The sequence below is a fragment of the Cervus canadensis genome, chromosome 6 (assembly GCF_019320065.1).
Source record: "Cervus canadensis isolate Bull #8, Minnesota chromosome 6, ASM1932006v1, whole genome shotgun sequence".
NCBI lineage: Eukaryota > Metazoa > Chordata > Mammalia > Artiodactyla > Cervidae > Cervus > Cervus canadensis.
This window is the reverse complement of record NC_057391.1, coordinates 84,521,884-84,549,779: the sequence shown is the minus strand read 5'-3', so window position 1 is coordinate 84,549,779 and position 27,896 is coordinate 84,521,884. Positions and strand designations below refer to the sequence as shown.

The 27,896-nt window shown below is 43.6% G+C and overlaps 1 protein-coding gene across 12 annotated transcripts in view; it reads right to left on the bottom strand.

Moving 5' to 3' along the window:
* Nucleotides 1-27,896, bottom strand: part of NRXN3 (neurexin 3) — a 1,769,272-nt gene that overhangs the window by 928,876 nt on the left and 812,500 nt on the right. For all 12 annotated transcript variants that reach the window (XM_043472668.1, XM_043472663.1, XM_043472670.1 and 9 more), the window contains one exon: nucleotides 1,666-1,785. In XM_043472668.1, coding sequence (XP_043328603.1) covers nucleotides 1,666-1,785 — 120 coding nt within the window. The remainder of the gene's footprint in view (nucleotides 1-1,665; nucleotides 1,786-27,896) is intronic.

The window sequence follows — 27,896 nt, the reverse complement described above, 5'->3', positions numbered from 1 at the left end:
TTTAACAGAATTTCAAAATGAGGAAATGAGGAAAGGGAGGTTTAGCATTATTTCTATCCCAAGGGTATAAGGCATTTTAGTGACAGTGACTATTAAACCAAAGGATCCTGACTCAAATTTGACTGTTATATTCATAGAAGATGCTGTAGATATGGCTTAGGCCCCTGACTTCATCTCGCAGGCCCAGAAATGGTAAGTGACTTTCACAAAATCCTGCAGAGAATCAGCATCAAGGCCCAAGTCTCCTGACACCAACAGCACTCCACATAATACCCCATCCTCCCTGATATTTTCCTTTCCCACATGGACAAGAAGTCTGCATAAGAGATATGCACTGCTCTGGAATATTGGAGAGTATAAATTTTAAAATGCATCATGTAAGATGCATTAAAGATGCCTTCTCTCTTCTGCCCTGCTGCTGCTGCTGCTAGGCCGCTTCAGTCGTGTCCAACTCTGTGCGATCCCATAGACAGGAGCCCACCAGGCTCCCCTGTCCCTGGGATTCTCCAGGCAAGAACACTGGAGTGGGTTGCCATTTCCTTCTCCAGTGCAGGAAAGTGAAAAGTGAAAGTGAAGTCGCTCAGTCGTATCCGACTCGGCGACCCCACGGACTGCAGCCCACCAGGCTCCTCCGTCCATGGGATTTTCCAGGCAAGAGTACTGGATGGGGTGCCATTGCCTTCTCTGTTCTCCTGCCCTAGATCTTAAAATGATCCATCAAATTCTGCCCAAAGATCTACCTTCATAAACCACTCCAGATTTCTCCAGCTCAAGTTGATATTTTTCTCTCCAGATTGAAAATTATAATCTTACCCACCCAAATTAGAATCTCATTATATATTCCCTGTCTTATTTTCAAATTCCCAAGTCTTATCTAATACACAAAATTGATTCATTGTTGAAGGAAACAGGTAATCGTGTGGGCTTCCTTTTTAACTTCTATAATCCCTAGCATATTCCTGACATATGCCAGGCTATCAAGAAATGCTTACTGCTTGAGTGAGGCTCTGAATGTTCATTTATGTATGTAAAGATTCATTCACTTATTCCTTGTCCTCCTAGAATGTAAATTCCACCAGACCCAGGACTTGCCTAATTGCCCACCACCACATTCCCAGCACCGTCTAAAGCAGGATTTGGGAGACAGTAGGCAGTCAATTAATAATGACTAAATAAATTATTAAATAAATGAGTAATTATTCAGCACCTTCTAAGTGTCATGTACTGCTTTTGATACTTACTTGTACCTATAAAGTTTTGAATTTCTGGTTTACCCATCTCCCTCTACTAGAGAGTGACTCATTCAGAAGGGAAGGAACTAGCACTTGGGATGACTGAGAAGTGGGTTTTGAGTAACTTAATAATAGAAGGATCTCTAGAACTCGACATCCGTTCTCCAGACACACACTCTACGCCTAAGGAGAGAGCCTCATCAATACGTAACCACAGTAGTGGAGGAGTTCTGCAATACAGATCAATGAAAAGGGATTCTGAAAATATAGAGGCAGATCTTCTTAGTCTTACCTGAGCTTGTCAACACAGAACAAGACATGTGACTTCTGTTTAGCAAAATACAAGGTTTGCAAGACAAAAAGCCCTTTGCTCACTGAATGACCAAGAGGAGTCTGAGAGCAGAGAGAGACAAAGTTCGCAGAGCTTACTCACCCTCAGCTACATCATCGTCCACGGTTAACTTAAGGCTTTTTCCTCTCCGCACCACCCGGACGGTGTGCCACTCATTGTCGTTGAGCTTCTGCCCCGCATACAGGGTCTCTGGTCCTTTGCCTAAGGGCAGTGGTAAGTGCCAAAGTTAGGGCCAATCTTAAAAGCAGTGTTCATGGCATCAGAGTTGTCAAAGCCACACTGGTGCATATGGTCCCAGCAATGCTCAAGCAGTCATCCCCCTCCAGAGCCCATCTGAGTCTCAGGGACACTCTGCTGAAGTCCCCGATGCAAAATCTCAACTGAATCATAATGGGCAATAACAAAGAAGTATCCTCTTTTATCTGTAGGTGCAAGACATTTTAAATGGCAATGGCAATATTTACAGGAAATAGTAGTCAGCTGTCATTCTGTTTCCCAAAGTCTTAGACTTCAGGTAAATTTCTCGAAGAAATAGGAAATTCATTATACATTCTTTTAGAACCATTTGATCACTCAGGCATAATACACCAGTCTGGCTTTCAGAGAGTATCCACCAATTGGACGAGAAGAGTTCTGCAGTCTATGTTTTTAATTTGACATTTCCATTAACCCATTGTCTTACCAGAATTCAGTGACTATATGAATCAAACAGTAATCATTACAATAATAATAATGTCAAGGTCTAAACTCCATTATAAACAATGCTCCTGAAGGGAATACAATGGGCCTCAGATTTATTCACTGTTCATCATCTTCCAAAAAGATACAAAGACCTAAAAAATGAAATAATGCAAAATTCCAAAATGGAACCTGTTTAGGTCAAAAGAATATTCTAAAATGTGCCACTAAATAAGGCAACAAACCAAACTGTCCCAGAAGATTCATAATCAAGATGCTCAAGATGATGTTCAAGTGAGTCCTTGGAAGAACCGGGTGTTACAATGAATGTTGGTATTTAGGGGCAGACGTTGGCAAGACAAACACTGAGGCATCAAAACACTTCAGTTAGGGATGAAGGGTAGAGGAATATCATGTTTCATTCACTATGGAATTGAGATGTAAGTTGAGAAGACAAAGAAGATTGTGTAGAACCAGAATTCTTAGAAAAAGTTTGCTCTCTCTACAGACATAGCTGAGCCCTTGCAGAAAGATGCTGCTTCAATCTTCCTACATTAGTCAGTCAGTACATGGAAAGTCTTATTTCTGGAATAACTTGCAAAAAAATTAGGAGATGAAACATCTAACTGGGCAATACACGGATTGGCATCTACAGATGTTAGGCATCTGTAATATTTCAGAAGACCACACACTCAGCTCCAGCATATAGGAGCACAGGTCCAAGCACACAGTAGGCGCTTTAATGAGTGCTTGTTGAATAACTGATGTCTACTTAGATCTTTATTTCTTTGGAAACGATCAAAATAAGGTCAGCATACTCTTATCTAAGTAATTTTGAAACTTATTATATAACTTTCACTAGCCAGTCTTCCCATTCCTCTACCTCCAAGACTGAAGATACTCTATGCTGTCTAGGGGAGAAAAGAAAACAGAATATCATTTGAGTAGAGATCTTTTAGGCTGGGTAATTTTAAATTAGATCCTTTAATGTTGAGTAATTAACATTTCTATTAAGCTCTGGTTATTAAGAGTTATGATAGTAGTTTCAGTGTGGTGAAATTTCCTTCTTGAAACTCAAACAGGCTCTCAAAGTGGAAAGGTTTCTTTTAATCCCAAGGTCTTCAGCAGGTAATTTGTGTTTAATATTTTTCAGAATGTACCTATACTCCAAGGGCAATCCATATTTATAAAAATTCTGAGAATTCGGTGAAGAAACTTAGAATGGACCACATATACCCAGAATTCAATAACGATGCCATGAGACCAGTGAATCTTGAGAAAAAAAAAGTAATTCTATAACAAACAATTTAATACTCAGTCTTAGCCTCCGTTAAGTATGCCTGTCTTTGATATTATCTAAAATGCATACACTGTAACAGGTTTTTTTCCTCCATTTCAGCTGGTTATGTAGCACTGTTCATGATCTCATTAAGTTCAGGTCTAGGGGTGATATGTGTCCGCTTTACAACAGCAAACTCTGTGGGCCTTGAGGAAAGGGACCCACACATCACATGGGGACTTTTGAAGCAAGAACAGATGTTCTCAGAAGAAACAAATCTGCCTTTGTTTTTTTTTATATTTTTATCCTCTTTGTTCTACAGGCAAATGCTTCAATAGGAGAGAATAAAGTAAAGAAAGATGTGGAAAATATTGGCTACGGAGGCAAAACTGCTACAAATACAGGCTATTTAAAGAGCTCTGACAGGTGGCATCTGATCTTTAGACAATTTCTGCACATCACTCAATTTTTAGGATTGGGACAAGATAAAAGGGACAAACGCTAACACAAACATCGTCAGTTTAGGACATGGCTACATTAGTGCCATGTCAGCCACAAAGACGTAAAACCTTTGCCTCAGCCCAACGCATCTTAAATGCCACTGATACTTTAAAGTTAAGTACTTCTGGAATCCGTGAAATACTGACTATGGCTAAATTCAAACTCTGACTCTAAAACTTTAGGATATGATGGACTATGATTAAAAATGTGAAAAAAGAAGTGTGATTATACTTGATACAGTTTGATTTTACTTGATACCTCCAACCCCCCTAACACTCACTGCTCTAAGAGTAGGGGGAAAAAATTCACACTCATTTCCTTAAAATGGCAGAGAAACAAGTATTGCTTGATATTTATTTTTCAAGCAATAAATAGAGAAATCTCAGTGGGCTTCTGGAAAACGCTTGGCCTTCAAAAGTGAAGAGTCAATGGCATTTATCTTTAATCAAGCCAAAAGGCCAATTTGTCCTACTAGAAGGAAAGTGAGGTTTAAACTCAGCTGGAAATGTTCACAAATAGAGGGGAAGAGCACACCTAATCGGTAGCCTAAGCATAAAAATGGGTAGATAAGTGATGCAAGAAGCAGACACCAGCTGAAAGTCGAAACAGACCAAGTGACAGGAATAAGAGGAGATAGTCTGGGACAACTTCTCTGGCAGGTTCAAGCACAAAGTGTCAGTAAAACAATGAATGGAAAGAGCTCTTTACTGTTAAGTAAAGGATGGTACAGATAAGGAAGAAATCATTTTTAAGCTGAGATTTAAAATGGAACTCGTAAGAACTTAAATATATATATATATAATCAAAACAATTGATTTTCCAGCACTGTCCTTTTCTTCTTGGCAACTTGGAGAAGTATGATCTGCAACTGGGTACATATTAGATGCGTGTCTCCTTTTTTTTATAGTTTAAGTAATAAATATTGATCACAAAGTAACCTTTTGATCCTTCAGACTGCTGAGATCATCAATGTTTGACTAAATACAGGAAACTAACAAGCTGTCTGACACCCCCTAGCTGAATTTTCCAGGTAATGACACCCATGACTGCAGTAAAGATGCAAAACTGATAGAGATGGTGGGGCTGTAGCAATCCGCAGAAGTGGAGCATTGAATCCGTTCGTTATTAGAGAACAGAGAGCTTCCCGTGAATCCTCTGAGTAGGACCACACCCAATGCCCATTCAGTACAAACTCATTGCAAACTCGGCTAGCATCCTCTCTTGTGGCTGGATGTAGTTAAGACTGGTCTCACAGAAGATTCTCTGATGAGCAGGGGACAGAGAATGAAAATTGTGGATGAAGGACACAAACTAGGCTGTTTTCTTGACCTATCCTACATCAACCTCAAGGAGGCCAGAGCTAAGAATAAAATCAGGATGAAAACTAGGAGAAAAGTACCCTTTGGGAGAGAAATCATTGCTGATGGCTTCAAAGAAGATGACACTCAGATATTAGCAGAATGTTCCTTCCTTGGGAAGACAGGAATGGAAGTGTGTGGGGAAAACCTACCTGTGAGCATTACTAAAGGCACACTTCTTCACAAAGTGGACTGTGGATTTTAATCACTTTGCATCTATTTAGTTGTGTGTTGTTGGTTTCTCTTTTTAACAGACCATTCACATTACATGAATTTGTTATTCCCCCCAGGAGCAATATAACCAGAAAAACTACAAAATTTTCAAATATTTCGTATTTCAATAATTTGTCAATATATTTCTAAGACCTGTCCAAACCAACTAAACCAGATGGTTTTGCTCATATGCAGGGAGTAGGCATTCCTTCCATGTTCCACAAAGTGCTATTTCTGAAAGTGGGTGGGTAGCATTTAGGAACTTTTTGTGGGGGTAGGAGGGCAGGGACTAGCGGGGACTAAGACCTGCACCGTGATCACTGGACATCTTGCTCTTTGTGCAGAAAGGGAGAAGGAACAACAACCTGATTTCTCTTGGAACTTGCCTCACATGGATCAGGACTCTTACAACGAATAAAAAACATGAAATTCACTCCTTTAGAAAGGTCTAGTGAAATGCATGTGACTATACATCTAAATGATATGACAAGTACACATAATGGACTTTATTAGGTTTAAATAACACCAAAAAATAGTTAAAGACCAAAAACTTACCTTATTTCCACTGGCACCTTAGGTTGGGCTAGCTGAACTATGACACACACTTTCCTTAGCCTGTAGCACCATATATTTTTATGAATCTTCCTCTCCAGAGAGGAGAGATTCAGCAAGTAAAAGCAGTGGTGAGGAAGAAAAGGAAGGAACTAAAGAATAAGGAGGGTGACAGGGAAGTAGCAAACGCAAGTATTTCATTCATTCCCCCCCAAATTTCAGGTTCTGCTTGTTTTCTTTGAGCCAACAACCCAACAGAGTGTAAGAGGTGTTTCGTTTTGACAACTGTTTTTTTATCAAAAGAATTCATTTTGGAGTGGGGGAGGAAGCTTAAATCATATTTACTTATAGAGCCAGTTTGGTGAAACATTTCAAAAAGATCATGTCATCCTCTCCAGAATCCTCAGGACTCGGGAAGAGCTGCCACACTTCCTGCAACAGATGGGCAAAGCAAAGGAGGCCTTCTGGAGGCCCGGCGTTAGGAGGGCTTCCCGTGAGTATGTGAGAGAGCCAAGCCACCAAGTTATCCAGCTTGAGCCCACGGTTCCTCCTGGGGGCCAGACTCTAGTCAAAACCCACTAAAGACCCCACTGCTATTTATGGGGCTTGAATAGTTCCAGGGACAGTGTCGCCTGGCAGGCTACAGTCCCTGGGATCACAAAGAGGCAGGCATGACTGAATACACGTGTGCACGTGTGTGCACATCCACACCCATGCGCACACACACACACACACACCCCCCGTCAGACCCGCCACGTGCAGCGTGTCCATCTCGGGGCTGCCATTCCTTTCCTGCGGCTCACCGTCTACTCTGCTTTTCCGTGCTCACAGGGTCCTGCGAGTGACCCCTGGCCACACGTCAGAGAGTCTATCCGCATATTTAACAAATGGCCATGGGTTTTCTAGGTGGCACTAGTGGTAAAGAACCAGCCTGACAATGCAGGTGGATGGAAGAGACAGGGGTTCGATCCCTGGGTGGGGAAGATCCCCTGGAGGAGGGCATGGAAACCCACTCCAGTGTTCTTGCCTGGAGAATCCCAAGGACAGAGGAGCCTGGGGGACTACAGTCCACAGGGTCACACAGAGGCAGACACGACTGAAACAACTTAGCAGGTATGTGATGGAGCATCAGCTTGGCATAGGCACCATCCCAGGTGTGGAGGATGTGGAAAGGAACAAGACAGACCAGGTCCTCCCCCTTTACAGAGCTCACAGGCGACTTTGGGGTGGGCGATGATGAAGGATAAAACTAAAGTGAAAGAACATGAGACATTCAGACAGGGTTGAGTTCTATGAAGGAAGCAGAACAGGATAATACAATGAGAAGTAACCAAGGTGAGGAATGGGAATAGAGGATTGGCTACAGCGCAGAATGTTCCAGAAAGGCTTCTTGGAGGTGACGTCGCTATTCAGGCCTTGTACCAGGTTGGATGGAGAGCTGTTAAGTGAGACGGTGCATTGGAGAAGGAGCCAAGCATGCAAACACATGAGGGAATGGGGACAGCCAGAGCAGAAGCCAAAAACAAGGCTGGCGTGTTGGAGGAACAGGAAAAAGCTCATGATGTCTGAAGCTTGTGCCCAAGGGCGAGTGTGTAGCAGGAGAGAAGGCTGCAGTATAGACAGAATCCAGATCACAATCTCTAGAACCTAAAAGTTCTAGAAAGTGTTAGTCGCTCAGTTGTGTCCAACTCTTTTAAACCCCATGGACTGCAGCCCGCCAGGCTCTTCTATTCAAGGGATTCTCTAGGCAAGAGTACTGGAGTGGGTAACCGTTTCCTTCTCAAGGGGATCTTCCCAATCCAGGGATGAAATTCAGGTCTCCTGCGTTACAGGCAGATTCTTTACCATCTGAGTCACTAGGAAAGCCTCTCTAGAATCTGAAATCTGCTCTAAATGTTGCTTTAAATCCTCTCCTTCCCTTGGGAAGTTTTCAACAAGGGAACGAGACTGAATTTAAGTTTTAAAACTCACTGCAGATGCTATGAATGCACTGGCCCAGAAGAGATCAACAGTGAGACAAGGACAGGTACTGAAGAGCTTTGCCTTTAAGGCAAAAAAATGAAAATGACTTGGACCAGGGAGGTACCAGTAGAAACAGAGGTGGTGAGGTTTGGGATATCCTTTAGAAGTGGGGTCAACAGTCCTTGGAGATTGGTTTGGGAGGTGAACTGGAAGTAGGAGCAAGAAAGAGAAGACTCAGGGATGACTCCCAGATTTGGTCTGAGAACCTGGGGGAGGGAGGTACCCTCGCCTGAGCAGAGAAAGACTCCAGAAAAAGTTAAGCCACGACTGATCCTATTAGCCAAGGGAGCTTACCTCTGCTATTTGTGTCTTCTCTCCCTAACATCAGCCACACTTGGTACCATCTCCTGGCAGCCTCCTGGGGATGAGAAGTGTGGCTCAGAGTTCACTGCTTGTGTGACTGTCTTAGTACAGGGCTAATTTTCACCTTGAGCCACCACTGCTGCTAATGACGCAAAGTGGCTGCGTTCTGGGCTTGCTTTCCAGTCTGTCTCTTTCTCTCTCCCTTCTCTTCCTCCCTTCCTTCCTTTCTTTCCCTCCCTCCTTCCTTTCTTCCCCCTTCCCTGTCCCCCTGCCTCTCTCCCTCCCTCCCTTCCTTTTTAATTCTTTCCCCAGCATGGTTTGAGTTACACGCTCCAGCCCACCCTTAGGAATGGAACAATGACAAAGCTTAGACACCGCAACTCATTCAACAGGATCTTTATACATTGTGATCACAGCGTAAAATGAACACGTTCACCCTGTCCAAGAGAACAGAGCAGGACAGTTTTGAAAAGGAATGAATCCAGGGCAGATAAAGGAACAAAGGACTCCACAAAAGATGAGAAAAAAAATCTCGCCCACAATTTCCTGGCAAATCTCTCCTACAAGTCATAAATTTACAGCCCTGCTTAGGAGGGGTGAGCGGAGGACAGTCTGAGGATTTCTCGTGATAATGTCTCTCCATGAAGCCACTTTTCAAGCGATGAGGGCAATCTGCGCAGGGATAGGCAGAACGATATTTTTGCAGATACTGATTCTACTCTTGTTTTCTAAAAAAGAACTTTCTAAAATACACTAGCACTTTTCCTACCACTGTCAGCATATAATTAATACAAATTAATCTTTCTTTGATTATTTAAAATGCAATTCCAGGACTTCCCTGGTGGTCCAGGGGTTAAGACTCTGCCTTCCAGCCTGAGGGAGGCAGGTTTGATCCCTGGTCCGGGAGCACCCCTGGCATCCCATACGCCTCAGAGCCCCAAATCCAAACATAAAACAGGAGTGATATTGTAACACATTCAATAAAGGCTTTAAACAAATGTTATGCTTTAGGATCTCAGTATGTGATCTTGCTGTTTCGCACTGAAGACAGATTTGGAAGCTGACAGAGACTCAGCTAAAGAGACTTTAATCAGGATACACACTAGAGCCTGCTCTCCTAACATCCTCCTAGTACATTTCCAACTCGTGTTTCCTTGTAAAGTGACCCTTTTATGTTAAAAAAACAGAATTTTAAACTGTCCAATTATGAACTGAAAGGTCTCGTTCATTACTCATAATTAATATTGTGCTTGAAACAGGGATTAAGAAAGCCATAAGACATTTCCACTAGTCTTCGCTCATACACACTCATAACTGGTCTACCTCCATCCATCACTCCTCAGCCTTCTCCGACCGTTCCAGATGGAAGTGTTCACCTCCTCATCAATTCATCAGTACGTTTACACTGTAAATCATCATTTTCTTCTTTGCATTACAGTTTGTTTTTTTTTTCATTCCCAGTGCCTCCACTTTTATGACTTTTAAGAAAGAACATGCCACCTTGGTAATCCCTAGCAATGAGGCAAAGTATCTGACACCAAGAAGGTACTCAATGTACTAGGAAAAAACCAAAAAAACTCAAGCAGCCAGTGAATAAACAGAATTGAATGAATTAAATAAAAAATTAGTAGATAGGCTGAGGCAAGAAGAAGAAATGGTAGGGGAGGTGAAGAGAGTTACAAGCAGTATTTTAGCAACAGAATGAATGGGACCAATCCAGGAAGATGGTCAGTAAAGTAATAAATACATATAACTGAATGAAGAAGTGAATACATAGAAGCAAAAGAACAAATAAATGACAGAGTAAATTTATTGAAGATGGAGGAAGAAAAGGAAGGAGCGCAGACACACCTGAATGTTGCCTTTTGCAGCTGAGTGAATGAGACACATTTGAAGCTAAAAGACACCAGGCAACAGATGTAAATCAAACACTACCTATGTATGCATACAGGCACGTAAAAATAATACAAAATATACATATATTTTTTCCCAGCCAAAAGAAAATGCATCCTTCTGGGAAATCCAAAAGGGAACGAAGGAGGTACGAAGTACATCGCACACATGATCTTATTTAGGTTTGGATTATAAGTCTGGTCCAGTTTACCCAAGTCTACAAACAAGAGGCAGAGCATTGCAAGGTCAAGGTCACACAGCTACGGGACTCGGCCCCCAGTCGGTCCACCTGCAAACTCTCTCCGCTGCTCGAGGCTCCACCAGGGTCATGGCCCCTAGACTGTCCCAGGCCAGGCGTCTGAGGAGGAGTGAATCCAGGTGAGTCTGGGTAAAGAACATGGAGGAAATGGGGAATGCTGCTTAATTCGAAACAGAAAATCTAATCTGAGGGGGTTAATGAAGAGTAGCACCTGATTTCACTTCGATTTTTCAATTTCCAAGACTAGGATCTAGTCCTAGCACTTGCTCCTGCCGCTGCTGCTGCTAAGTCGCTTCAGTCGTGTCCGACTCTGTGCGACCCCAGGGACAGCAGCCCACCAGGCTCCTCTGGCCATGGAGTTCTCTAGGCAAGAATACTGGAGTGGGTTACCATTTCCTTCTCCAAGTCCCAACATTTAGGACCCATTAAGAAAGCCCAAAGAAGGTAAAAGCTAATCTTGGAAATGTACGTGAAGGGTAAACACGCCACCACAGGCTGGCGCACCAGCAGGTGACACTTTCAAGGCCCCACATCACGTCCGCTCAGCCAAGCTCAGATTTCAGCCACGGGGGCGGCGGGCAGTTACTGTGGCACACCGCCTCCCACCCAATCTGACCATTACCGCCTCGAGCAGGGCCAGCTCCCCGGCCTTCTCCTTGTCTGCGCACAAGAGGTACAAATGCGCTGGGGGCTGGCCCACAGGGGCAGGGATGGAGCTGAAGGACAAATGTCCTGACCTCCCGTCCAGGGGACAGACAGCTCTCGGCGGTGCGCGTCACAGCACCTTCCACCAGCCCCACTTACAACCTGCTCACGGCGGAATCCTGGACCATGGACACTCATGTTGGTCTGTCTCCATCCCACTCCTCTCTGCTCCTTCATTTCCACCTTTGGGATCTCTCCTGAGCAAAGCGCCCAACCCAAGTCTTTGTCTCAGCCTCTGTGCTCCCAAGAGAACGGAGACCGTGATGAAACAGTAGCACGTGCTGCTTCCTCCTAGTCACTTATGTGGTACCGCCACCCTGTGAGATGGGTTGTACCACTTGTCTGGTGAGATCCAGAGAGGCTAGGCGACTTTCCCGAGGTCACAAGGCTGTAATATCGTGGCAGGAAATCAAGAGTCCAGCCTTCTGACTCCACGGAGAGAGCTCTTCTTATTGACCTCTAGCTGCCTGAAGTCTCTGAAGTCCACTGGGGACCGTGGTCTGCAGTCAGCACTGAGGGCACGCTCAGGGCTGCGGCCGTGAATTAGCAAACAGCGGCTAGGCGCTTGAGATGGTGGGAGCGGGGCACAGGTCTCTTAGGACAACCTCTGCGCTGTCCACCCAGGGACCCACGAGAATTGTGAGGGCTGAGGAGGGCTTCTGAGAAAGTGACATCACCATCACTCTTTTTTTTTTTTTTTTTAATGTAAGGGCTATTTCTATTTATTTATTTTCTGTATGTTATTGATTTATTTTTTGGCCATGCCACACAGCATGTGGGATCTCAGTTCTCTGGCCCGGTATCAAACCTGTGCCCCCTGCATTGGAAGCACAGAGTCTTCACCACAGGACCACCAGGGAAGCCCAGCCACCATTTTTCATTAATTTAGGTCTATTCAAGACAAAAGTTAAAAGATATGGTCTCCACACCCAAAGTCCCTTCAGGCTCTATGTTTTTAATAATTACCACATCCCAGGTGGGGGCCTTTATTTTGAAATATAAAGATATAGTCACTGGCTTTAAAAAAAAAAAGAATCCCCCAAACAAAGAGCCCTGTGAAACGGCATTTCCATATCAATACCCATGTCTGAAGCACCTCCTTCCCAAAACAGAATGTACTAAATCTATGGTAAGAAAAGGAAAGGGATGGCATTTCTAGCCTGTTTTCTTGGGATGATAATTACAAGGTCTGCTGACTTACAAGATTGATGACATTAGCTGATCACCCACTGTGGACACAGGCCATTGCCACACAGAACAATGCTGTCACCTGGGTGGACCCTCTTATCCCATTAACGTCTGGTTTGTGCAACCGGGGGATCTAGGAGACTGGATCAGCAGAACAATCACTCTACTCTGGTCCCAGTTCACTAAGACGAGGACCCTTCTCCATACTAAACTAATGTGCATGTCAGTTTGAAAACCTGAGACATTATAGCTCCCCATCTCACCAGAAATATCATCTCTCTATGGTCCTTACCAAAATAAAACTTGCAAGGCAAGCACCTAGAAGAAAAACATTAAAACCAGAGCATTAACACAAATAGATGAAGTATTTTCATTTAAATGCATTTGTCTCCCTTAAGTAATATAAATATAACAGGCTCCCTGTGCAGCAAAGCGTGGCCTTGGGCAAGCCGTGCAAAGAAGCTTCTCTGGCAACCAAGACTCATTTCCTTGCGCTGTCTTTATACCCCTGTGCAATGCTTTGGGTGGGTGCAGTACGGAAGTTAACAGACTGCTCAGTGCTTTATCCATGTACTCTGAATTCCTGACTCGATTCGGAAAAGGAAACTGTTCCTGATGAAGAGGACAAAACCACCATCCCACTTCCAGACTGTAAAAAGGAAGATCAGTTTAATCGAGAGGTTCACCTCATGCTGTAACAGCACTGTGGAAGTTTCTGGGGGTACAAAGATAAAAAAGACATGCTTACTGTAAGCAAACAGTTCAAAGGCTACTGGAAGAGCTGAACAAATAAAAACCAAATGGGCGGCAGGACTGGGTATAGGAGTTTTCCCTGGGTACCCTGGGGATGGGGATCTTAGTCCTTCAAGAAATCTAAATCATCAATTATCCCTTTCTCTTCATATTTTTTTTTACACAGGACCATACAGTTCATATGCTTCCCTGGTGGCTCAGACGGTAAAGAATCTGCCCGCAATGCAGGAGACCTGGGTTCAATCCCTGGGTTGGGAAGATCCCCCGGAGAAGGGCATGACAACCCACTCCAGTATTCTTGTCTGGAGAATCCCATGGACAGAAGAACCTGGCAGGCTACAGTTCGTGGGGTCACAGAGAGTCAGACACAACTGAATGACTAAGCGCAGCACATACAGTTCATATGTGGCAGAGACCAAGGCCTTCATTTCTACACTGTTCTAACTCTCAGCAGTACCGTCCTTGGCATGCACATTGGATTTTCAAAGTTGAAGGGTGAATGAAAACATTTCTTCTTCCTTCTTCTTATACTCATGTTAGATTCTGTTAAAAATAACTAACACATATATATTACTTACCAGACACTGGTCACTGGACACCATTATAAGTGTTTCACTAATTAATTAATAGATTAACCCCATAAAGTTGCTGTGGTTGATTGCATTGACAATATGTGCTGCCCCTTCCTACCAACCTTTTCCCAAATAAATCTATCCTCTCTGGAGGATTACATTTCCTGTCCCGTTAAGTCAGACATTTGGTGTGGCTTGTTTCATAACCGAAGAAAGGTGAGCAGAAGTGTCTCAGGCCACTTAGAAGGTTTAAGAGTCATCACATCACATCCAGCTCTCTTCCCCTTGCCGCAATCTAAGATGTGACACATTAGGGCCACTTCTTCAGCCAGGGTCTGGAAATGAAGAGGACACACAGCCGAGCTGCAGCAGAAACACGATGGGCAGAACCAAGAAGATACAAGGAGGCATTTCTGACCGCAGTATAACTGAGCAAACTCTGGGATATAGAGCAAGACAGGGAAGCCTGGCGTGCTGCAGTCCACGGGGTCGCAAAGAGTCGGACACGACTGGGCAAAAACAACAAGGATGAATCCCCACAGTGAAATATTCTACACGTGCCCTCAAGGAAAAAAAATACATAACTACTAAATCAACGTATACAATGGAAACACTTTTCATTTCTGGGTGGATAGAAGATGAAGAAAGGCAGAGGGAAAAAAAAAAAAGCAGAAGGCAAAATAAAACAGGAGAAGAGAGACACATACAGAGAAAATGACAGGGGAAAGAAACAGATTAAAAGGAATCTCAATGTTTGTCAAATTGCTCAGAGGCAAATCTCTCTTCTGGACAAAAAAAAAAATACAAAACTCTTAAGACTTTTAATCTCTAAAATGCTGCCAGAACAAATAAAAATGTTTAGAAGTATGCATTTTGGAAATTATCTGGGTTTTTTCCCACTTTACTAAAATATACTCCTCGGTTTGTACAGGCTAACAGGAAGCACATCTCACCCAGGGGGATGCTATTTACTTGCATGGAACAGGATTATCATTTTTTCAGATTTCTCAGAGCTGTTAGGAAGTAATCTAGGCCAGTGGATCTCACATTTTACACTTGATAAGAAGCATCTGTGGATAACATTAAGAATTCAGATTCTGGGACACCAGACATGTTGTCTTTTGCCAACCTTGACTTCTCAACTCTTTGTTTTCCTATTTCATTTTCCCCAGGTTATCTCCTAGACATACGTTATTTTCCCAACCCTCTCTTTGCTCCAGGAAAGAGAGATGACCTCTTGAGGACATGACCACCCAGTTCTGCAGGACATTAATCTGGCAGTCATCCTGGAGTTTTCTTTATCCACAACTTCTGCACCCAAACCACAGCCCAGCCAGGCAGTTTGACCTCTGTGTACTGTCTGAGTCCATTCTCTCTGTGAGATCCCATCCCTGCTGCAAGCGTTCTGGCTTGCCTCTGTTCTCAGTTTAGGCCAATTGAGAGCACAAGTCTAGCAATACCTGTCTATCAACCACATGGTGGTCAGAACTACTATCCTTCAACAGAAAAGTCTTCATGACAGTTCCCACTTAAAACCTCCAAAGGGCACTAAACGTCTAGGTGCAATGAAAGCATCCAGAGTCCTTGGGGGTCTGGCCCCAGCATCAGCTTTTATAACCTCATTTCTCCTACCAAGTACAGCACTCCAACTGCACCAGCTTATACCCAGTTATTTCATCATAGCTTAACCCTATGCACTCTCAGAATCTAATTCAAATATTGCCGCTTTGAAACTCTCCACACCAATTCCTTAAACTCACTAGAACTCTATTTTTGTCTACTGTATAGTACAGAGCAAGAACAGGAACTACTTCTCCAGGTTTTCTGAGCATGAATCAACATACTGTGTGTAAAATTTCATAGCAACAAGTGGCTACTACTAAGGGAATATTACCAATTATAGTGATGGTTTAAGCATTTTTCTCGCTACCATATATATGATTAGGAAACCCACATTCAAGGCCTGAAATAGAAGCCCACAACAAAGTGAAATTTGAACAGTCTTGTATGATGGGAGACATCCTTAATGCAACACCATCCTGTCACGAAATCAACTTGAAACATGACATCTGCAAGCAAAGTGACAGTTTTCATGAAAGTTTCTTTTCTCTCTTCCTCTCCTCCCCTCTCCGTCTGCCCCAACTTCCCTTCTTCCCTCTCTATTATTGGTTGAAGAAGAAATAAGGAGGTAGAACCAAAAACACCTGCTGTTTACAGGCTACCTAGTATGGACCAAGGGCTTTCCTGGTGGCTCACAGGTGAAGACTCTGCCTGCCAATGCAGAGGACATGGACTTTATCCCTGGGTCAAGAAGAGTCCCTGGAGAAGGAAATGGCAACCCACTCCAGTGTTCGTGCCTGGGAAACCCCATGGACAGAGGAGCCTGGCGGGCTACAGTTTATGGGGTCAGAAAGAGTGGGACACAACCGAGCAACTAAAAACAAAAACAGGATGGGCCAAGCACCTGATCTTCTATATCCCACCTAACTCTCATAAGCAAAGCTACCTCACACTGTATGAAGTTTTGAATCCCTCTTATTTGAAAAATTGAGGCTCAGAGAGCTTAAGCAACATGGATAAGATCATTTGGATTGAAAGTGGCAGAAACTAGATTCAACCCTCTATCCCTGGGACTCCAACAGCCTTGCTTTCTTCATATGCCTCAAGCTTCCCATGAGCCAACTTTTCATTAGAGAATATATTAGCATTTGAGATCAATTTCAGTGGCTGTTAAAATAATATTGCTTATGGCTCATCACACTGTCTACTCAGATGACCTTCTACTTCCAACCCAACATGGGTCCCTTGTAGCTGGAACACAACCTCACGGTTCTCTCTATTATTCTCTGACCCAGAAGCAAGCTCAGATTTTCTAAGACTACACAGGGCTTTCTTTCCACACTGCTTTTGCTAATAGTGGGTCTTTTAGAATGTAGAGCACTTAAATGGGGTCCTCGTCCAGTCCAGAGGGTAATTTGTCCCAGAGATGGCACAGGAGGGCTAGGGTGAAGGGCTGCCGGACAGCAGGAGGGATGATGGAACAAGAAATAACTGTTATACTTCGTGTTGGGCTTAACACATAATTCTCTTATACTAAGCTTACACTATAACAGGATAGTTAACTGTTCTACTTTGTGTTGGGCTTAATTGTGAGAAGGGAGCACTGTGAAGTAGGCACAGTGAGCCATTTTATAGACAATGGAATTAACACACAGGGATGCTAGGTTATCCTGGCCAAGGGCAAACTGTTAGTAAGTAGATCCAAAGCCAAGTTTATCTGAGCTTCAAGCCTTCAGTCTTATATTAAACTGCCTTCTGGATGGACGTTCAATGCATGAGTGGGCAGGTAGGACCAGGTGAAGGGACCAGCGCTGCTCCTGCAGGGGGAGCAGGAGTGGAGGTGGGAGGAACGCAATCTGGCAGGGGAACCAGAGACGCTTCTCTGAACTGATTCACAGGCTGAGTAAGAATGAGGGTGGAGTGAGAGGCAGCACGGAAGTCCCCAGGAGCAATATGGATGAGAAAAGATAAAACTCCTGTGGACTCTGGATCATGCTTCTGGGGGGGGGGGGGGCGGGCAGGATAGGGGAATATGTGCATATTGGGGTATTTGATTATCCAGTGAATTTACATGGACCAGGACTTGCTTTGTGGGAATTCAAGGGTACCCCAGCTGGAGTTGAGGTGGGTCACCCCAGGACTCAATAACCTATTTTCCATTAATTTTGAGTTCATGGCGGCTGCATACATCATGTGGCCAGAGACTGTGCCAATCTTTTTTTTTTAAGTTCTCATCTAAGGCTGAGACATGGTCATTACTCAAAATGCACTTATATGAATGCACATAAATGCACATATGGACACCGAAATTCAAACAGTGCATCAATCAACATGCTCTAACATGCAAATAGGGGGCAAAGTAGTTATGTGCTCATTACATCTAATTATCCTGTTTGAAGTTACTCATGCTCCATCTTTGTTGTGATTATACAATGTTGTCATTTGATCCAGTTCCCTTGGGACCAATGGAAAGAGAGGTTCTAATATAGTCTCACACGCAGTAGATGTCCAATAGATTAATGCTACTTGTTATTATTACTCATTTATAAAAGCATACTTAAGTGATGTTTAAAAATCAAGTAGTAGGAATAAACAGTACTTTGCATAAAACATTCAAAGGAAAAAAATGAAGGGAAAGAAAGTCCCATAAGGACTGAATTTTAAAGTGACAAGTGTAAAAATCCTGCTTACTCCAAGAACAAATATCCCCCCAATGGTAGCACAGTAGCATTCATTTATTTGTTATTAAATATTCATTAACTCAATAACTCAGAAAACACTGCTCATTTATAACATGTGGGGCTTTGGCTAGTGACTGAGGATAACAGGAGACATTTATTAAAATCCCCGAATAAAAGTTGTTCAGAGTCTAATGGAGGAAAGAACAGCATAAAAAATGGAATACAGTGTTCTAAGTGCTCTAAAACTAGTATATGCTTCTTATACTTGACCTTAGGAGTGTAGTGAGAAGGAGGATGTATCTGTGTATGTGTGTGCATATGCGTTTGCCTTCTGGCCTGGGTTTGGGGTTAAAAAGATAGTGGTATTCAAGTAAGACTTCCTAGAGAAAGCCATGCTTACACTTCTGAAAGGATTAACAGGAACTACTGGGGCTTCCCTGGTGGCTCAGAGGTTAAAGCATCTGCCTCCAATGCGGGAAACCCAGGTTTGATCCCTGGGTCGGGAAGACCCCCCTGGAGAAGAAAATGGCAACTCACTCCAGTATTCTTGCCTGGAGAATCCCATGGATGGAGGAGCTTGGTAGGCTACAGTCCACGGGGTCACAAAGAGTCGGACACGACTGAGCGACTTCACTTCACTTCAGTGCTCCAGGTAGATCACAGAACATTCTGGACATAACGCAGATGTGTGAGAGGCGGGCTAGTTCAGGGAATACATGTTGCTCTATGTGACAGGAAAGTGGAGGGCACTGGTGAGAAGAGTCAGGAGATGAGACAAAAAGAGTACTAGACTGGATCATATAACATACAGAATAAAATGATATTTTGTATTTTCTTTTCTAGACCAAAAAAGAGCTCTTGAAATATCTTAAATATGCTGTAGTGTGTGACTGCTGTAATATTTAGGATTACTCATGGGTTGGGAAGATCTCCTGGTGAAGGGAATGGCTACCCACTCCAGTATTCTGGCCTGGAGAATTCCATGGACTGTATAGTCCATGGGGTCACAAGGAGGTGGACACGACTGAGCGACTTTCACTTTCACTTAATTTTGCTATAGATTACAATAAAGGCAAATGGGCTGAATAAAAGTCATACAATGTGTTAAGTGTAGAGAGCAAATGGAAACTTCTGACCCCTGTCGAACATACAAAACCTAAAGAGAGCATGTGCATGTATTAGTTACTCAGTTGTGTCCAACTCTTTGTGACCGCATGGACTGTAGCCTGACAGGCTCCTCTGTCCATGGAATTCTCCAGGAAAGAATACTGGAGTGGGTTGCCATTCCCTTCTCCAGGGGATCTTCCCGACCCAGGAATTGAACTCTGGTCTCCTGCACTTCAGGCAGATTCCTTACTCTCTGAGCCAACAGGGAAGCCCACCAAGAGCATATGTATTTTAAATAACGATAAAAAGACTGGACCAAACAGAGGGGCACTGGTCATAGAAAGGAATGCGAGGACCAGTAAACCAAATATATTTATAAAGCTTAGACCGAGCCTGATTGACAGTTTTCATCCCTAAATGTATCAGCTCATCAGTGACACTCGTTATGGCCCCGTATTTTCTCTGCTTGAGACACAGATAAAACCTGACTGTGGTCACTAGGCTAACTGGTGAGCTACAGCTGGGGCCAGATCTATTTGCTCTTGTGGCTCCATCCCAGCTCTCCGGTAAGACAAGTGTGTGATGTCCTCAGCTGCCTTCCCAGCTGCTATAAGCCCTCTCTCAACCTCAAGTCTGGTCCTTGTAACCACTCATCACCAGGAAAGGCTGGTACGCAGATGGCGAACTATATGAACACTGTGCCCAAGGATCCGGGCATAGCAGTCTTATCATATCACTTATTATCCTAAGTGTAATCGCCTGCCTGATTTCTTTCCCCTTTCTTCCTTCTGTGCACTTTAAGTGATTTAATGAACCATGTAATCACACATCTTAATATGGTCTATGAGCATTTCTGCTCCATGACCTTTAGGGCAGCCCGCTTGAATATGCCGGGAGTATCAAGGTGATTCCCACATGCCGCAGGGAATGATATGATTAGACTATAGTTTTAGAAAAATTGCTGTGGCCCTTCGAGTGTAAAGTTTAAAAGGGGAGCAAGGCTGAAGGTAGAGACCGATTCTTGAATCCCTTTTCCAGTCAATGAAATGCAACTCAGATTTCACCAATGAAAGGTTAGACAGGAAATAAAAGCTTTAGTCTCACACAGGAGAAAATGTCCCAAAGACCACAATTCTTATTGTTAAACCAAACTAAACTCAATTCCTAAAAATGCCACAAAGTCCATGCAAACGCCATTCAGGAGGGGAAAAAACAAACAAACAACTAAAGTCAAATAAAAACTGAGATTCCTCCACTTCCAACTAAGATGATCCACCCTTCCTGGTACAAGGATGGTGTCAGGACAGCTCGCAGAGTTAATGGCCCATCACATTTAAGACACAGTTCCATAACCTCTCCTGAGGGCTGCCAAGTTACCCCGAAGAAACTGAAAACGGCAGACTAAAAACACCTGGGTAAGGAAATGATCGAATAATAATTCAAATGCCTCACAATGAGGAGTGAGTGGGGCGGGGGGAGGGCATGAGAAAGAACACTGGGTTTCAAACTAGCCAGGCTTGGCTTCGAATCCCTGCTTGGTAAGTACCAGCTGTGGGACCTTGCGCACACACCTACATGTCTCTGAGCAAACTCTCAGGGGCTCAGAGTTGCAAACTGGTAAGAACCATTGCTTTCGTCAAGGAGCTATCTAAGAGATACATGAGATAAATAACAAATGCTTCCAGCTTGTCTAAATGTGACTGTCATCCTCTTATTTCTCTAGTCTCTGGTTTATCCCAACACTGAAAATGTATTCCGTTAAGCAACCTAACGCCGTTGGTATGTTACTACGGAAACTTCCCTAGAGATAAGCAAAGCCAGCATTGGGGTCATTTAGATTTAAGCAGTTGGGCTTTAGAGAAACTTCAGCAAACTCTCCTCTCCAGGGAACACTGTTCAGCCATGAGCCTTGGGGTGCCTTAAGAAGCTTACAAATTCCTCTCAGAGTGAATTCAACTTTAAGGCCATTGTGTGAAGCCAGTGTCATTTACAAGGGCCTAAGAGATGGAAAATTTCAGACTGATATCTTCCGTTCTAAAGTCTCTCACAGTCTCATCAAACATCCTTCTATTTCTAATTTTCTCCTGGCATTTCTTTTCTAAAATTACGGTTTTTCAACCTAACTAAAAACATCCTATTATTGTTAAATGTTGAAAAGGAGAAGATGAATTTGTGAGGCTAATGATATGATGTGTACTTCAGATGGGTAATTTACCCAAATAAGGAAAATGAGCAGCTCATTCTCTGCTTCTATAAAGGAATATTGTATCAGATGAGCCCTTGCAGTTTCAAAGAGGGATGAAACACACAGGAAAGAAGCAAGCCCAACAGCCAAGGCATCACCTACAACAAAGCAAGGGGAGACACGTACCACTAACGTACTACCTGGATAAGCAGAGGTACCCCCAAATACCCGTGCATCGAATCCGTAAAACAGAGATGAGAGAACTCTAGACATTCAGAAGGTGACTTGAAGATGATCAAGTCCAGCCCTGTTTTATCTTTGACGAAGGTTAAAAGGCAGAAAAAGGTTAAGTGACGTGACCAAATTCTTAGAACTAGTAACAGAGTGGGAGTCTGGGACCCTGGGAAATCACTCCAGTGGCCTCTCTATTAAGACTTGAGTAATGGTCTTCCCTTTTAATTGGCCTGGCGTGCTGCAGGCTACGGGGTCGCATAGAGTCGGACATGACTGAGTGACTGAATTGAAATGAACTGAACTGAACTGAATGGTCTTCCCCGGTGGCTCAGACAGTAAAGAATCTGCCTGCAATGCAGGAGACGTGGGCTTGATCACTGGCTTGGGAAGATCCCTTGGAGAAGGAAACATCAACCCACTCCAGTATTCTTGCCTAGAGATTGCCACGGACATTGGAGCCTGGTAGGCTACGGTCCATGCGGTCTCAAAAAAGTTGGACACAACTGAGCAACTAAATGACAACTCTTCAGAGTAACCGAGGCTGAGACAATGGGAACGCCTGGTGGGAATGTCACCAATAATGTTTTTTTTAAGACGAGGTATAATTAACACATAATAAACCACACATATGTAAGGTGATCAATTTGACAACTTCTGACAAATGAATAGACAAATGAAATCATTACACAATCAAGATAAGGATAATATCGATCACCCCCAAAAGTTTCCTTGTATCAATTTATAACCCCTTTCCTCATACCTCTCTCGAGGTAACCAAAGATCTACTTTGTCACTATAGGTTCATTTGCATTTTCTAGATTCACATTAGTGAAACTGTACACTTCGTAGTCTTTTGTCTGACATCTTTTATCATGAGCATAGTTAATTCATTTGTTCCAATAAAGGTTCTATGAAAAGAGATGGTGGGGAACATTTGGCCTGCAGGTTCTAGGTTGTCAGCAGCTGCTCTAGTTCTAGACCCCATGTGCTTATTTCTATGCTATGCCCCATCCAGCAGAGGGTACTGGAGGTCGAATATGACTGACCGTGGGAGGACAGACAAAGTGGGGAGAGCATTTGTTTGTGTGCTTTGGGGAGCAGACGGAATGTGAGTTATGACGTGAGAGAGGAGATAGCAAAGACAATAGACTGTGGCTGATGCTAAGGAACTGGATATTCTGTTAATAATTGAAGAATTTTTGAAGAATAATTGAAGAGTTGAAAAACAATGTTTAAAAAAGAGTGGGGGGTGCAGTTAGATGAGACAAAGATCAGAACAGATAGACTACAGAGAGACCACTGAGTTTAGGAAAGAGGTAAATAATCCTGAATTTAAAGTACTCTATAGCAGAGAGAGAGAACATATTTGTGGACACAGTGGGGGAAGGAAAGGGAGGGACGAACTGAAAGGGTAACACTGAAACATACATATCACCGTATGGAAAACAGGGCCGGGGGGAATTTACTGTATGATGCAGGGAGCGCAACCCCAGTGTTCGGGGACAACCTAGAGGGGGCGGGGGGAGGTTCAGGAGGGAAGGGACATGTGTATACTGGCTCACATTCCTGTATGGCAGAAACCAACACAATCTTGTAAAGCAATTAGCCTCCAATTAAAAATAAATTTTTAAAAATACTCTATAGCAGAGAGAGAATAAATGAAGGATGTGAACAGGAGAGGGAGCCAGATGATCAGCTGGGTGACAGGACTGGGGGCTGTGGGGGGAGAAACAGGATTATTAACACCTCCATATCTCCAGCCTGCTTGACTTGGGTCTTGCCACTTGTTTTAGATGAAACAAAGAGAGATCTGCATTTGGAAGAAATACTGATAAGTTCTATTTTGAATGTCCCGCACTTGTGGGATATACAGGTGGGAAAAACTAGAAGGTAATCAGAAATGTGGGCCTAGAATTCAAGAGCTAGATGGAAAAGATCAGGGCTTACATCTCAAATACATAGACCCACAGCCCTTTGAGTCTAAAGAACGGGTTTTCATTCATCACTGTCACCTCATTTCAGTTCAGTTCAGTCGCTCAGTCGTGTCCGACTCTTTACGACCCCATGAATCGCAGCACGCCAGGCCTCCCTGTCCATCACAAACTCCCAGAGTTTACTCAAACTCATGCCCATCGAGTCAGTGATGCCATCCAGCCATCTCATCCTCTGTCGTCCCCTTCTCCTTCTGCCCCCAATCCCTCCCAGCATCAGGGTCTTTTCCAATGAGTCAACTATTCTCATGAGGTAGACAAAGTATTGGAGTTTCAGCTTCAGCATCAGTCCTTCCAATAAACACCCTACAGCTTGCTAAAACCACCCAGTGACATCATGAGTTGTGCCGGAGCTACGGCTGGTGTTCCCACGTTCTAATCAGAGGCCCCACGCCAGAAACTGATAAGCACTATTGTCTCAAAACTACAGTGACTGACTCACATCTCCCAGGGCCCTGGAAGCCATCTGCTTCGGCACAGGGGAGTACATGGAAGTGATTTCAATATTTAAACATAGTGTCTTTCCCTTCTTAAACCAGCACCCTTAGATCTGCACCACCAGGGAGACCTACTGGGGGTTGAGGGGCTCAGAGTGAAGGCATCTCTAGAGGAGATGGAGCTGCTGTGGTTTGTGAATCTGCCCGGGAGCATCCTCTCCAGAAATAGCACTCTGCTGGGCCAAAGGGGGACCTAAAATGCCTTAGGGCACCAGGTGTGCAAGGGTACTCACTCGCTGGGTTATCATTGTACGTGTCCCCTTCTCATCAGGCGCTGGCATCTGCCTGAGTTAGAAATAGACTGCAGATTGACAATAAATTTAGCAAGCTCCCGATTCAAAGCAGCAGTTCAGCGGTTTGCTTTGTTTCGTTCCTTGTTCTCTGGTGCCCCCCTGTGTTCTATTCCCAGATAACACTTGATTTACAAGATCTACAACACTTGATTTGAAGTTAGCTCAAGTAACAGTGAGGGCAGCAGAATGGGGAGACAGAGGATGAGATGGTCAGATGGCATCATCAACTCAACAGATATGAGTTTCAGCAAACCCCGGGAAACAGTGAAGGACAGGGAGCCTGGCATGCTGCAGTCCGAGGGGTCGCAAAGAGTCAGACACAACCTAGCAACTGAACAACAAGTAACAGCGATTCTTTCTTTGAAAGCATAAAAACACCACATGACTTTAAACTACAGGCTTCAATTTGTTTCAACAAGTATGTTTCCATGTAAAAACTATTTTAAAAAAGTAGAAGACAATCTCTAATGTTTAACAAACTGGCTGCCATAAAGTAGAAGCTCAAAAAATATTTGTCAAGTGAGTGAAGGTCTATTAGTCATTGATGTTTTTTACCTAAGTCGTGTTCAACTCTTTGGCCATCCCATGCACCATAGCCCACCAGGCTCCTCTGTCCATGGGGTTTCCCAGGCAAGAGTCCTGGAGTGGGTTGCCATTTCCTTCTTCAGGTGATCTTTCAGACCCAGGGATCGAACCTGTGTTTCAGCATTGGCAGGTGGATTCCTGACCACTGAGCCACTTGGGAGGTCCATTAGCTATAGAGCTAAGTAAGGAAGTCTGTTAAGCCTTTTTGGTATATTACAGCAAATTTATAGAGAATTGCTGAATTGCTTCCTTTAGCTTGGATTACATTTGTACCTACTTTACAAACTACAACAACTATGAAACGAGTCCACCATTTATTGTTTCAGGCATTCCTTCAATCAGATATGTATTGACTTCGAACTGTGAACTTCTCTCTGTTTTAAGTGCCAGGAAGTCAAAAAGGAAGACCTTGTTCCTGCCCTCAGGAAACACACAGTCTAGTGGTAAAGACAGAAAAGTAAGCCCACCACTTCAGCACAAGTTAAAACCCACTATGATAGAGAAATGCTTTGGCTATCTGAAGATCACAGGGGAGGGACAAGGCACTGGATCACAAATATTTGACGCTGCATGTTGCAAACTCTGGAGCTGGCTGTGGGCTAACTTCCCAGCACACGTCTAGATTTTGAATCCCTACAGGCTGAGTTGGTATCTCATATTTGTACAAATCAGCAACTCCAAGAATTCTGATTAGCACACAGAACACTACCCTACCGTGGGTAAGACAGATTGCTAGTGGGAACCTGCTATAAAGCCCAGGAAGTGCTTCCTCAGTGCTATTGATGACCTAGAGGAGTTGGGGGGTGGGGTGCGTGTTAGGAGGGAGGTCCAAGATGGAGGAAATATATGTATACATATAGCTGACTCACTTCATTGTACAGCAGAAAGCAACACAACATTGCCAAGCAGTTATACTCCAATAAAAAAAGAAGACCCAGGATTTTTAATTGACTCACTGAACTCTTTTTGTATTGGTTTCTACCTCATTTGACAATAAGAAAATATGAAGCATATGTCAAAAATATTCCTTCACTGCCTAATGCCTGGGAAGGTAGAGCTCAAGGTTAAAAATTATGAGCATATACTCCTTGCTGGCTTCTCCCAGTCACAACTCAGCTGCTAAGTTCAAGCGCTACTTCCCACTCCCGTTCACTCCTTTTTCCCATTCTCAAAGGCCCTCCTCCTCTGGCTGCCCTACATCTACATTATCGGAGCATTCTTTTAGCAGGAACTGTATCATCGAGTGATCTTGAAATATTGTATCCTTTGCAATCAGACTCTGATTCCATATCTGGTACTTCAATAAAGACACTGTTCCACCTCACCCTTCAAAACTCATCTAGATCAAACAGAAAAATCAGATCACTTTTCAATGGGGCCTGGGGCTAAAGTCTAAGGCACTAAACTGACTTGGTCTTTAGACTGGAGACCTGCCTTACTTTCCCTCTCTAGGACTTGTCTCTGAAAAAAAACATGAGTTCAAAAATCTCACCGAATTCAACCAGAATCATGTGCTGACTGCAGACTCCTCCACCAGCCAGCACCACAGAGCCTGATTTCTTCCATTTCCATCCACTTCCCAAGCCCACAACTCTCCTTTCTAGATGAATGGTTTTCTTGGCTTCCTGGCTTGCAATCTTCTTCTGCTTCTAAGCATTTGCTTATGCACTTAACAGTTCTCGAGACAATCTTCAATCATCTAATTGCAGCATTACTTTCTTCTCCTCCTTGGACATTGCAGCCCTACACCAGCTCCTATGGGGTATTTTCACCTAAACAACACTTCTCTAGAATGAAGAAAATGGTTTTCTTCAGGCTCAGCAGTGAACCTGTGTTCAAGTTTCACTTCTGCCCCTTTAGGTAACACACTTAACATTAAATATCTTATTCTCAGTGTCCCATCTGTGAAATGCAACTATCCATACCTACAACATGAAAACTTTCAGTAAGTATCCAATAAATGATGGTTTCTTGTCTTCACTTTCTTTCTGATTAACCCCATTCACTCTCTTATCTAGTATCACAAGTCTTATAATTACTGCATGTAAATTGATTATATCCCATTTTTAAAAATATTTTATCTTTTTTTTTTAATTGGAGCATAATTGCTTTACAATGGTGTGTTAGTTTCTACTGCACCATGAAGTGAATCAGCTATGTGTGTATGTATATCCCCTCCTCCTTGGTCCTCCCTCCCACCTCCACCCCCACCCCACCCCACTAGGTCATCACAGAGCGCCCAGCTGAGCTCCCTGTGCTGTCCAACCGTTTACCCCTCAGTTCAGTTCAGTTCAATGGCTCAGGCATGTCCGACTCTGCAACCCCATGGACTGCAGCACGCCAGGCTTCCCTGTCCCTCACCAACTCATGTCCATCGAGTCAGTGATGCCATCTCATCCTCTGTCATCCCCTTCTCCTCCTGCCCTCAATCTTTCCCACCATCAGGGTCTTTTGAAATGAGTCAGTTCTTCACATCAGGTGGCCAAAGTACTGGAGTTTCAGCATCAGTCCTTCCAATGAACACCCAGGACTGGTTTCCTTTAGGACGCACTGGTTGGATCTCCTTGCAGTCCAAGGGACCCTCAAGAGTCTTCTCCAACACCACAGTTCAAAAGCATCAGTTCTTCAGTGCTCAACTTTCTTTAGAGTCCAACGCTCACATCCATACATGACTACTGGAAAAACCATAGCCTTGCCTAGATGGACCTTTGTCAGCAAAGTAATGTCTCTGCTTTTTAATATGCTTTCTAGGTTAGTCATAGCTTTTCTTCCAAGGAGCACGTGTCTTTTATTTTCATGGCTGCAGTCACCATCTGCAGTGATTTTGGAGCTCCCAAAATAAAGTCTCTCACTGTTTGCATTGTTTCCTCACCTATTTGCCAAGAAGTGATGGGACCAGATGC